General features: G+C 34.7%; 1 protein-coding gene across 8 annotated transcripts in view; it reads left to right on the top strand.

Moving 5' to 3' along the window:
- The window catches only part of OXR1 (oxidation resistance 1), a 475,322-nt gene extending 462,671 nt beyond the window's left edge, over nt 1–12,651 (top strand). For all 8 annotated transcript variants that reach the window (XM_059901532.1, XM_059901530.1, XM_059901534.1 and 5 more), the window contains 3 exons: nt 7,222–7,317; nt 8,735–8,808; nt 10,722–12,651. In XM_059901532.1, coding sequence (XP_059757515.1) covers nt 7,222–7,317; nt 8,735–8,808; nt 10,722–10,857 — 306 coding nt within the window. In that variant the 3' untranslated portion in view covers nt 10,858–12,651. The remainder of the gene's footprint in view (nt 1–7,221; nt 7,318–8,734; nt 8,809–10,721) is intronic.
- Nucleotides 12,652–13,017: the final 366 nt, after the last annotated feature.

Below are 13,017 nucleotides of genomic sequence, written 5' to 3'. Positions count from 1 at the left end.
ATCGTCCCAAAATTGAAGAGGTGGACTTTGGGAGCAACTGTAGACTTGGGGTTTGATTTCTGCATCTAATTTGTTTCTGGTTTTATGTTTACCTTAGTTTAGTATTTAGAGCTTATTATCATTGGTAGGTTTGTTATTGATTTGGTGCTCTCTTCCTTTTTTCTTCATATATATATATATATATATATATATATATATATATATATTTCTTTTTCTCCTTTCATGAGTGTGTATGTATATGCTTCTTTGTGTGATCTTGTCTGTATAGCTTTGATTTTACCATTTGACCTAGGGTTCTGTCTTTTTTTCGCTTTGTTTTGGTTTTTTTTAGTATAGTTTGTAGCACTTGTTATCATTGGTGGATTTGTTTTTTGGTTTGGCTGCTCTCTTCTTTCTTTCTTTCTTTTTTAATTTATTTTTTAATTTTTAATAATATATTTTTTATTTTAATAACTTTATTTTAATTTGTTTTTCATTCTTTCTTTCTTTCTTTCTTTTTTTTTCTCCCTTTTCTTCTGAGCCATGTGGCTATCAGGGTCTTGGTGCTTCAGCCAAGTGTCAGGCCTGAGCCTCTGAGGTTAGAGAGCTGAGTTCAGGACATTGGTCCACCAGAGACCTCCCGGCCCCACATAATATCAAACGGCGAAAGCTCTCCCAGAGATCTCCATCTCAACATGAAGACCCAGCTCCACTCAACGACCACCAAGCTACAGTGCTGGACACCCTATGCCAAACAACTAGCAAGACAGGAACACAACCCCACCCATTAGCAGAGAGGCTGCCTAAAATAACAAGTTCACAGACACCCAAAAACACACCACCGGACACGGTCCTGCCCACCAGAAAGACAAGATGCAGCCTCATCCACCAGAACACAGGCATTAGTCCCCTTCACCAGGAAGCCTGCAAAATCCACTGAACCAACCTCACCCACTGGGGGCAGACACCAAAACTAACGGGAACTATGAACCTGCAGGCTGCGAAAAGGAGACCTCAAACACAGTAAGTTAAGCAAAATGAGAAAACAGAGAACTACACAGCAGATGAAGGAGCAAGGTAAAAACCCACCAGATCAAACAAATGAAGAGGAAATAGGCAGTCTACCTGGAAAGGAATTCCGAGTAATGATAGTAAAGATGATCCAAAATCTTGGAAATAGAATGGAGAAAATACAAGAAACGTTTAACAAGGACCCAGAAGAACTAAAGAGCAAACAAGCAATGATGAACAAAACAGTAAATATAATTAAAAATTCTCTAGAAGGAATCAATAGCAGAATACCTGAGGCAGAAGAACAGAGAAGTGACCTGGAAGATAAAAGAGAGGAAATAACTACCACAGAGCAGAATAAAGAAAAAAGAATTAGAAGAATTGAGGACAGTCTCAGAGACCTTTGAGATAATATTAAATGCACCAACTTTTGAATTATAGGGGTCCCAGAAGAAGAAGAGGGGAAAAAAAGGGGCTGAGAAAATACTTAAAGAGATTATACTTGAAAACTTCCCTAATATAGGAAAGGAAATAGTCAAGTCCAGGAAGTGCAGAGAGTCCCATACAGGATAAATCCAAGGAGAAACACGCCAAGAAACATATTAATCAAGCTATCAAAAATTAAATAGAAAGAAAAATATTGAAAGCAGCAAGGGAAAAGCAACAGATAACATACAAGGGAATCCCCATAAGGTTAACAGCTGATCTTTCAGCAGAAACTCTGCAAGCCAGAAGGGAGTGGCAGGACATAGTTAAAGTGATGAAAGGGAAAAACCTACAACCAGGATTACCCAGCAAGGATCTCATTCAGATTTGACAGAGAAATTAAAACCTTTACAGACAAGCAAAAGCTAAGAGAATTCAGCACCACCAAACCACCTTTACAACAAATGCTAAAGGAACTTCTCTAGGCAGGAAACACAAGAGAAGGAAAACACCTACAATAACAGATCCAAAACAATTAAGAAAATGGTAATAGGAACATACATACTGATAACTACCTTAAATGTAAATGGATTAAATGCTCCAACCAAAAGACATAGACTGGCTAAACGGATACAAAAACAAGACCCGTACATATGCTGTCTACAAGAGACTCACTTCAGACCTAGGGACACATACAGACTGAAAGTGAGGGAATGGAAAAAGATATTCCATGCAAATGGAAATCAAAAGAAAGCTGTAGTAGCAATCCTCATATCAGACAAAATAGACTTTAAAACAAAGACTATGACAAGAGACAAAGAAGGACACTACATAATGGTCAAGGGATCAATCCAAGAAGAAGATATAACAGTTGTAAATATTTATGCACCCAACATAGGAGCACCTCAATACATAAGGCAAATGCTAACAGCCATAAAAGGGGTAATCGACAGTAGCACAATCATAGCAGGGGACTTTAACACCCCACTTTCACCAATGCACAGATCATCCAAAATGAAAATAAATAAGGAAACACAAGCTTTAAATGATACTTTAAACAAGATGGACTTAATTGATATTTATAGGACATTCCATCCAAAAACAGCACAATACACTTTCTTCTCAAGTGCTCATGGACATTCTCCAGGATAGATCATGTGTTGGGTCACAAATCAAGCCTTGGTAAATTTAAGAAAATTGAAATCGTATCAAGTATCTTTTCCGACCACAACACTATGAAACTAGATATCAATTACAGGAAAAAAATCTGTGAAAAATACAAACACATGGAGGCTAAACAGTACACTCTTAAATAACCAAGAGATCACTGAAGAAATCAAAGAGAAAAACAAAATACCTAGAAACAAATGACAATGAAAACACAACAACCCAAAACCTATGGGATGCAGCAAAAGCAGTTCTAAGAGGGAAGTTTATAGCAATACAGTCCTACCTCAAGAAACAAGAAACATCTCAAATAAACAACCTAACCTTACAGCTAAAGCAATTAGAGAAGGAAAAACAAAAAAACCCCCAAAGTTAGCAGAAGGAAAGAAATCATAAAGATCAGATCAGAAATAAGTGAAAAAGAAATGAAGGAAATAGTAGCTAAGATCAATAAAACTAAAATCTGGTTCTTTGAGAAGATAAAAAAAAAATTGATAAACCACTAGCCAGACTCATCAAGAAAAAAAGGGAGAAGACTCAAATCAATAGAATCAGAAATGAAAAAGGAGAATTAACAACTGACACTGCAGAAATACAAAGAATCATGAGAGATTACTACAAGCAACTCTATGCCAATAAAATGGACAACCTGGAAAATATGGACATATTCTTAGAAAAGCACAACCTCCCAAGACTGAACCAGGAAGAAATAGAAAATATTTATATTTTTATATTTATATTTTTCAAGAATGTCACTTCAATATGCCATAAATAAATTACTGTTTTTGAATGGAAAAAAAAAAATCACAATCACAAGCACTGAAATTGAGAATGTGATTAAAAATCTTCCAACAAACAAAAGCCCAGGACCAGATGGCTTCACAGGCAAATTCTATCAACATTTCGAGAAGAGCTAACACTTGTCCTTCTCAGACTCTTCCAAAATATAGCAGAGGGCAGAACACTCCCAAACTCATTCTACGAGGCCACCATCACCCTGATACCAAAACCAAAGATGTCACAAAAAAAGAAAACTACAGACCAATATCACTGATGAACATCGATGCAAAAATCCTCAACAAAATACTAGCAAACAGAACCCAATAGCACATTAAAAGGATCATACACCATGATCAAGTGGGGTTTATCCCAGGAATGCAAGGATTCTTCAGTATATGCAACTCAGTCAATGTGATAAACCATATTAACACATTGAAGGAGAAAAACCATATGATCATCTCAATAGATGCAGAAAAAGTTTCTGACAAAATTCAGCACCCATGATAAAAACTCTCCAGAAAATAGGCATAGAGGGAACTTACCTCAACATAATAAAGACCATATATGACAAACCTACAGCCAACATTGTTCTCAATGGTGAAAAACTGAAACCATTTCCACTAAGATCAGGAACAAGACTCTGACCACTGTTATTCAGCATAGTTTTGAAAGTTTTAGCCACAGCAATCAGAGAAGAAAAAGAAATAAAAGGAATCCAAATCGGAAGAGAAGAAGTAAATCTGTCACTGTTTGCAGATGACATGATACTATACATAGAGAATCCTGAAGATGCTACCAGAAAACTACTAGAGCTAATCAATGAATTTGGTAAAGTAGCAGGATACAAAATTAATGCACAGAAATCTCTTGCATTGCTATACACTAATGATGAAAAATCTGAAAGAGAAATTAAGGAAACACTCCCATTTACCACTGCAACAAAAAGAATAAAATACCTAGGAATAAACCTACCTAAAGAGACAAAAGACCTGTATGCCGAAAACTGTAAGACACTGATGAGAGAAATTAAAGAAGATACAAACAGATGGAGAGATATACTATGTTCTTGGATTGGAAGAATCAACATTGTGAAAATGACTCTACTACCCAAAGCAATCTACAGATCCATTGCAATACCTATCAAACTACCAATGGCATTTTTCACAGAACTAGAACAAAAAATTTCACAGTTTGTGTGGAAACACAAAACACCCTGATAGCCAAAGCAATCCTGAGAAAGAAAAACAGAGCTGGAGGAATCAGAGTCCCTGACTTCAGACTATACTACAAAGCTGCAGTAATCAAGACAGTATGGTAGTGGTAGAAAAACAGAAATATAGGTCAATGGAACAGGATAGAAAGCCCAGAGATAAGCCCACACGCATATGGTCACCTTATCTTTGATAAAGGAGGCAAGAATATACAATGGAGAAAAGACAGCCTCTTCAATAAGTGGTACTGGGAAAACTGGACAGCTACATGTAAAAGAATGAAATTAGAACCCTTCCTAACACCATACACAAAAATAAATTCAAAATGGATTAAAGACCTAAATGTAAAGCCATACACTACAAAACTCTTAGAGGAAAACATAGGCAGAACACTGTATGACATAAATCACAGCAAGATCCTTTTTGACCCACCTCCTAGAGAAATGGAAATAAAAACACAAACAAATGGGACCTAATGAAACTTAAAAGCTTTTGCACAGCAAAGGAAACCATAAACAAGACGAAACGACAGCCCTCAGAATGGGAGAAAATATTTGCAAATGAAGCAACTGACAAAGGAATAGTCTCCAAAATATACAGGCAGTTCATGCAACTCAATATCAAAAAAACAAACAACCCAATCCAAAAATGGGCAGAAGACCTAAACAGACATTTCTCCAAAGAAGATATACAGATTGCCAACAAACACCTGAAAGGATGCTCAACATCATTAATCATTAAAGAAATGAAAATCAAAACTGCAATGAGGTATCGCCTCACACCAGTCAGAATGGCCATCATCAAAAATTCTACAGACAATAATTGCTGGTGAGCGTGTGGAGAAAAGGGAACCCTCTTGCACTGTTGGTGGGAATGTAAATTGATACAGCCACTATGGAGAACAGTATGGAGGTTCCTTAAAAAACTAAAAATAGAGGTACCATACGACCCAGCAATCCCACTACTGGGCATATACCCTGAGAAAACCATAATTCAAAAAGAGACATGTACCACAATGTTCATTGCAGCTCTATTTACAATAGCCAGGACTTGGAAGCAACCTAAGTGTCCATTGACAGATGAATGGATAAAGGAGATGTGGCACATATATACAATGGAATATTACTCAGCCATAAAAAGAAACAAAATTGAGTTATTTGTAGTGAGGTGGGGAGACCTAGAGACTGTCATACAGAGTGAACTAAGTCAGAAAGAGAAAAACAAATACCGTATGCTAACACATATATACGGAATGTAAAAAAAAAAAAAGAAGAAAAAATCGTTCTGAAGAACCTAGGGGCAGGACAGGAATAAAGACGCAGACGTAGAGAATGGACTTGAGGACACGGGGAGGGGGAAAGGTAAGCTGGGATGAAGTGAGAGAGTGGCATGGACATATATACACTACCAAATGTAAAATAGATAGCTAGTGGGAAGCAGCCGCATAGCACAGGGAGATCAGCTCGGTGCTTTGTGACCACCTAGAGGGGTGGGACAGGGAGGGTGGGAGGGAGGGAGATGCAAGAGGGAGGCGATACGGAGATATATGTATGTGTATAGCTGATTCACTTTGTTATACATCAGCAACTAACACACCATTGTAAAGCAATTATACTCCAATAAAGATGTTTTTAAAAAAAATAGCAAAAAAATAAATAAAATTTACAGAATAAATAAATAAAGATAATTGTGTGAGGATGAGACCAAGAACAAAGTCCCAGATAAGGAAGAGAAAGTTTGGTTATTCCTGAAACAGCAAGTTCATAAATGGGCAAAACACATCTTTGTTATTGTCAGACCTAGTAGCTTCCTTTTGGGAGGTGGAGGTGGTGGTCCAGAGTTTCTGGGGTGCTGGTAATGTCCTGTTTCTAGGTCTGCATGAAGGTTAAATGGGACTTTGCTTTGTGATGATTCCAAATTGAGCTGTGTGATTATATTTTATATATATGTATGTACATAAACACCTTACAATAAGAAAAGTCTGTTTTAAAAATTGAGTATGGAAGTAGAATGTCAGGAGAAATAGTGACTATAGAGATCATCAAACTCTACTTTGCCATTTCGTGGTCTGGAACCTTAGACCCAGAACATTGAAATGACTTGTCCAGGCCTCTTGTTCATTTATTCATCCTTTTTTTAGGGTATCTACTGTGTGTCGTGTACTATGTAAAGCCAAGGCATTACAGGACCAAACAATTCAGACTGAAGTTCTGTCCTCATGGAATTTACTGTCTAATGAAGAGGAAACTGGCATACCTTTTTAGTAGTAGAATGTTTACCCATAGTGAAGGGTTTTTGCTGTCGTAAGTGCTACAGTACCACAACAGCATGTTGTCCTCACTGTGTACATTGTCATGCTGAAATGTGGCTACCACTTTTTTAGATTATCTTTTTGTTATAATAGACATGTTTTTAGATTTCAAAACTAGGAAAAATCTGGTTTTTTCCCACTGAGTAACTGATATGCTTTGTACCTGACAATAATATGAATTGTGTGACAACTGGTCATGTTTCACTTTTTAAGTACAAGTAGACAAAACTATGCTATATTAAACTTTTTGTATTTTACTTAAACAGATATAATGGGACAATGCTTACCGAAACAAATTAATAGTGATGTCATTGAACATGCCTTTTTTATCCTTAGGTTTTTGGTGCATTGGCATCTGAGCCATTTAAAGTAAGTGATGGCTTTTATGGTACTGGAGAGACCTTTGTTTTTACGTTCTGTCCAGAATTTGAGGTAAGAACAGTTATTCCAGTTATATTCAGTTTGTGAAGAGGTGGCATCTTGAACAGAACATTCACTTTGGAGTCCTGCATACTTGCATTTGACTCTCAATCTCTGCCTTTTACTAACTGATAACCAAGCACTTTTTTGACCATTGTGAGCTTCAACTTTCCTGTGGTTAGAATGGGGATCATAAAATGTAACAAGGTTGTTTAAAAATTAAATGAGAATCATATATGTGTAACACTTGGCGTGGTACCAGAAAGACATCATGGGCTCAGTAAGGAGTATACATCATTATTACTGTTTTGTTTATTAATTATCATTGTAAAATTTCTAGAAACTTTTAATGACTAAATAAGTTTAATGATGTCAGTCTTGAAAACTTAAAAAATAAATTATTTGGGGTTAAATCAAAAGTGATTACTTGATTTCATTTTCTTTATTGTGACTTGACTAAAATTAGATACATTCTAATACCAATGAGATCTGAAATTTAATACATGTATTTTAGTGAATGTGTAACTGTTTCAAGCATTGAGTGCAATCTCAGAGTCTCTGGTACAGTCAGGTTCAGCATGTCAGACAGTACCTAAGAGATGAAATTATAACCTTGAAAATAGGAATCAACACAGTTGGTTTTAAAAAGAATTGTCTTTAGGAACAATTTCTATAATGAACAAAATAGGATTTGATAACATAATAGGAACAAACTCTCTTAACAAATTTCGGTTTAAGTGGCTCACCAGGTTAACTAGTGCTTTCCATTCCTTCCACAAAACATCAACTGATGCCTACAGCTACCTGGAAGCTTGTAGTTGTTACAGATTTTTGAAGTTTCAGTTGTACTTGTTTCCAATCCTTTTTTATGATGCTGTTTCTACCTGGTAACTAATAATGTAATTAAACAAATGTTATATATCTATGAAAAAGTGAGTGCTAAAGTTTATTTTATTGAAAACTATAATGAATACTTCGGAAAATTTTTATAAAGGTGAGGTGCTAGAAATTGATGTTGTATTAGGTTTAGGTAGAACTTCCATGAAAGGTTAAAAATATTTAAGAATATTAACATCTAGAAGTTTTACCCTTGAATTTCTCAAGTGTTTTTACGTTCACTCCTCTTTAAAGAAATTGAAACTGGAAAGCATAAACACGTGCTATAGGCTTCTGTGAGAATAATGATAGGCAAATTCATACCCAAAGAAAAGACCTTGGCCCTATATCAAAATGTTAAAACATTATCAAATTAATGTACATTTATATTTGATGCTAAAATAAAAGTTAATGACATCTACTCAGTTTTTAACTAATTTTCTACTTTCTTAACTTTCTCATTAACCATCGAACTCTTGTAGTCAGAAAAGAGAAATTCACATAGATAGTGATATTTTCATCTACATATTTAAAGCTTTTGTCATTTTTGTAGGTCTTTAAGTGGACAGGAGATAATATGTTTTTTATCAAAGGAGACATGGATTCACTAGCTTTTGGTGGTGGAGGGTAAGTCTCTTGAACATTTAACTGTGAGATTTTGAAAGAAACTTTAAAAATTCATTTGTGTTATTTATAAAATCAGCCATCTTTGGAAAGTTTTGACATTAGAATCCTAATTTATATATTATGACTAAGAAAGTATAATATTTGCAAGAAGGTGCTTGAGTGTAGTATTTGAAACTGTTGGTAGAATATTACTCATCTCAAAATGCTGTTTAGTTGATTCCCTTTTGATTAAAAACCCTTCTTTTAAAGTCTAGTGACTTCTTGATAGTTGAAAGAGAAATACACTAATCCCTTAGAACTTTTCAAATTTTCAAAAAACCGTGGTGATATGTTCTTTCTCTCAATTTATTAAAAAGGTCTAAAATTTTTCATGTTATTCTACCCTGGAGACTATTTGGATTGATATTTTAGACAATAGAAATCTGTTTTCCTGTTAAAAATGTTAGTGACCGCCCCCCCCCCCCCCCCAATTTTCAGGGCTTGTTTTCTTTTTTTTTAACAGTATGAGTAATCAGCAGTTTGATTTGATTCTTTTGGCATAGCAAGCATTGTGAGAAACTTTGTTTTTTTGTTCTGGTATTCCAACTTCATTTAGTCTTCATGGTGTTTGGAGGTAGCTTGCTCTACTGCCTCCTAGCCTAGACTTCTCAACTAGCCCTTAGCAAACACAACCTCCTTCATTTGTTATTTCTCTCTATCTTTCAGGATCAGAATAATGTATGCTAAATAATTCCCAAACTTATAGAAGTGTTACTTGTTTCCCACATTTGAGGATATATAATAATAATTCATTCAGGTCACAGAATCTTGTTAGCCTGAATATTCATCATCCTGAGTGATTCTAACAAATTCTCTCTTACAACTTCTCTGTAGATAGGTATTTGGAAGACATGATTTCAGTGATTAAAAATTAACCATGGTTATGGTAGCCTTCTTTGAAGGACATAACCAGGTAACTAAAAACCATGTTATTTTTAGTTGTTGGAATCAGCTTATAATGTTTACATGTTCCAATTACACCTTTTTTGTTTGGGGAGAAGGCAGTCATTCGGCCCTACTCCAATGGTGGTCTTACATGTGATTCAGTTAGCTCTCCAGGAAAGCCTCACAAGCAAGTGGCTTATAATTTCAAGCTGTTAAGGGTGCCTTCAGTCTTTGAAAGTAATGTACACAATATCATTAGATATTTGCTGGAACTTAGTGTTAATGATGCAACATGATTCCAGCAAGCTAAACTAACCATTGGGTCAGTTGATAACAACTTAAGACAAGTTTACAGTCTTTGAAGGTGAGTACAGTCTCAGAAAATGGGAGCTATAAGGACTGGATATTCCAGAATTCCAAACAGGAGCCCCAAAGAAATCAAAATCATGTGATGGACTGAATATAGGCTTTGGAGTCAGATAGACCTGATTCAAATTCTTCAACATAAATCACATGTGGGACCTTGAACAACTCAAGTCTAAAGTTTCCTCAGCTGTGAGTTAGAGATTGAACCCTTAACATTAACCAAACATTTTATTTTAGATGATAGGGAGTTTTCATGTCTCTAAGAAACTCATGTTAAATATATTAAAACCTAACAGCAAAGAGAAATTCGTAATACCAGGCAAAGAATAACAGAGTAGTACCTGCCTCAAAAGCTAATTCTATAATTTTAGAGGGTTCATCTTACTCCTTGATCTATATGTTAAGTGATTTTATAATGGGATATGAACAAAACAAAGTTGTCTTGTGCCACTTTGTGTGGAAAGGAGTAGGGAATGGTTTTGAAAAAAAGATTTTTAGAGTTGTTGAATATTGAAATGTCTCATTAAATTAATATTTTACAACCTCTGCAATTATTCTTTTACAACTTAGGTCATAAGTATTAGAAGATTTTCGTTAGAACTATTTTCTTCTATGTATTACAGGGGAGAATTTGCCCTGTGGCTTGATGGAGATCTCTACCATGGAAGAAGCCATTCTTGTAAAACATTTGGAAATCATACACTTTCTAAGAAGGAAGACTTCTTTATCCAAGACATTGAAATCTGGGCTTTTGAATGAATATAATGCTCTCTCTCTTAGCAGGATAATGGCCCAAACCTGACATGGACAAACAAGCATTGTTTGGAAAGTTCAAGAAGCAATACAATGTAACATGTAACTCATGCTTTAAAAATAGTTCATATCACCATTTCTTACAGCTATAATTTTGGAATTTATTTTTAAAATCATGTTTCTGTCCCAGAGGTCTTTAGGGTTAGACCATGGCGTGGGTCCCTGCAGTGTAACAGCTTAGGGTTTGTCAGAATTTTGGTAGCATTTTGATCATAGTGACCACCTCATCTATAATCCATGTTTTCTCAGTCTCCTAATAGGATGGTGCTCTTTTGTTGAAACTATTTTGGTTTATTATTTTTTAAACTATATTGATTGTTTTAGTAGAGTAGTCTAACCTGGGATATTGAGGGAATGAAGACTAGGTACTACTGTATCTGTGAGGTTGGCACAGGTGACTTTTGGACATGCTCAGCTTAGTTATTCTTAGAAAGGAAAAAACACATGCCAAAACAATGCATACTTCATAGACCACTGAGTTCTAGTTTTAATTCACAGTACAACATTCTCTTTATTAATTTTGCCTGTATTCTCAAATTCATTTTAATAAAAATGAAATTTGAGGAGAATTCTGATTGTAATAGACCACAGTGCACATGATCTGCAGGTTTGGGCATATGCTTTCATCGTTGAATTATCTGATAAAGAGTTATAAAATGACAAAGGAGAATGAGAACTGGATGATTCTACTGAATTTAATATATCAAGCAAGAAAATATACTATTTACATATCTGTAGCTTAGCAGGGCATTATCATAACTACAAAAACTAAGAAACAGATGCATATTTTGTCAACATATTGTGTCAGGTATACTGTTTTATAGTTCTGTTGTTTTAGCCTTGTTGCACACCAACTCCCAAAATAAGGTTCCTGTTCAAAAGAAAAAAAAAAAAAACTTGTGATTTTTTTTTTTTTGAGTGGTATATGTTATTAATCACCATTAGCATTTGCTGTTATAAAAGGGCAATGATTATAGTAGAATATTGTAACTCAGTAGACTTGTTGAATATGCAAACTTACTGTCAAGTGACCTCAAAAAAACAAAAAAAGAAAAGATAAAATATATCAGTAGTTCTTATCCTCTTTTGTAGGAAACCAATAATAAGCCATTGCGGTAATAATTCATCAGTTAATTTCAAAGCTTCATGTAATGCAAAAAAAAAAAAATCCTGCCGTTATACATGTGACAGTGACCTTGTGCTGAAATTTCAGCTATTCCAGGTAAACATTGTATATTATCTTGTAAATTAATGTTTAAAGGTAGTTTTGTTCTTATAGAAAGTGTTGATTGCCAGGTTGTTTATAGCACTTTAAATTATTCTAAAAATGAAATTATAAGCCAAATATGTTGGCTTAAGTAGATTTAGTTGTATAGTACTTGGATATATTTAGATCTTTTGAAAGTTTAGATAATTATCTAAAGAAAGCATAATGCTAATGAAAAAGAAAATCTGATAATCTATTTAATATGCTATTGCCGAATATGAATAGAAATACAGGGCATCGTTTCCTTGTTTAAGTAAAGCTCTCATTAAAAGTTACTAACAGTGTATAGATTAAATGTTTACAATATAGGGAACTGTAAATAAATATATCAGTTTTTTTCCCCCTTTGGTCTTCCACAGCAGTATTATTGTCTTTGTGGAGTTGACTAATCATAAAAAAATCCTGTATTGGATTTCAATTACAGTAAGGTCATAGTGGTGTATACCAAATAAAATTAAATACATAAATATAAATTTGAGTTTGGATTTATTGAATAATCAAGTTATTTTTATATTTAAGAAGTCTGATTAAATGTACTACTATCTTTTATATGTGAAAAATGATTCTAGGAGCGATGGTGGTGGTGTGGTGGTGGTAATAGTAATAATGATGGAAGGATGCATTCAAGCAGAGGGAACAGCACAGTTTAAAAAATGGGGATATACTTGGGTACTTGGCACATGAGGAAATGCAAGTCATTTGTTATTTTTAAATTATGTCCCTGGTTTTCTTGGTGGGGAGTGCATAGCAAGGTAAGACTAATTTCATAAAGAGCTCTGTTGTTGTGCAGTGTCAAGAAATTTAGATTTTTTTAATCTCATAGGAGCAATTAAGAAAAT

This window comes from Balaenoptera ricei, chromosome 17 (assembly GCF_028023285.1).
Source record: "Balaenoptera ricei isolate mBalRic1 chromosome 17, mBalRic1.hap2, whole genome shotgun sequence".
In the NCBI taxonomy this organism is placed as follows: Eukaryota; Metazoa; Chordata; class Mammalia; order Artiodactyla; family Balaenopteridae; genus Balaenoptera; species Balaenoptera ricei.
The sequence above is the reverse complement of the archived record's forward strand: the minus strand, read 5'-3'. Positions and strand labels throughout refer to the sequence as shown.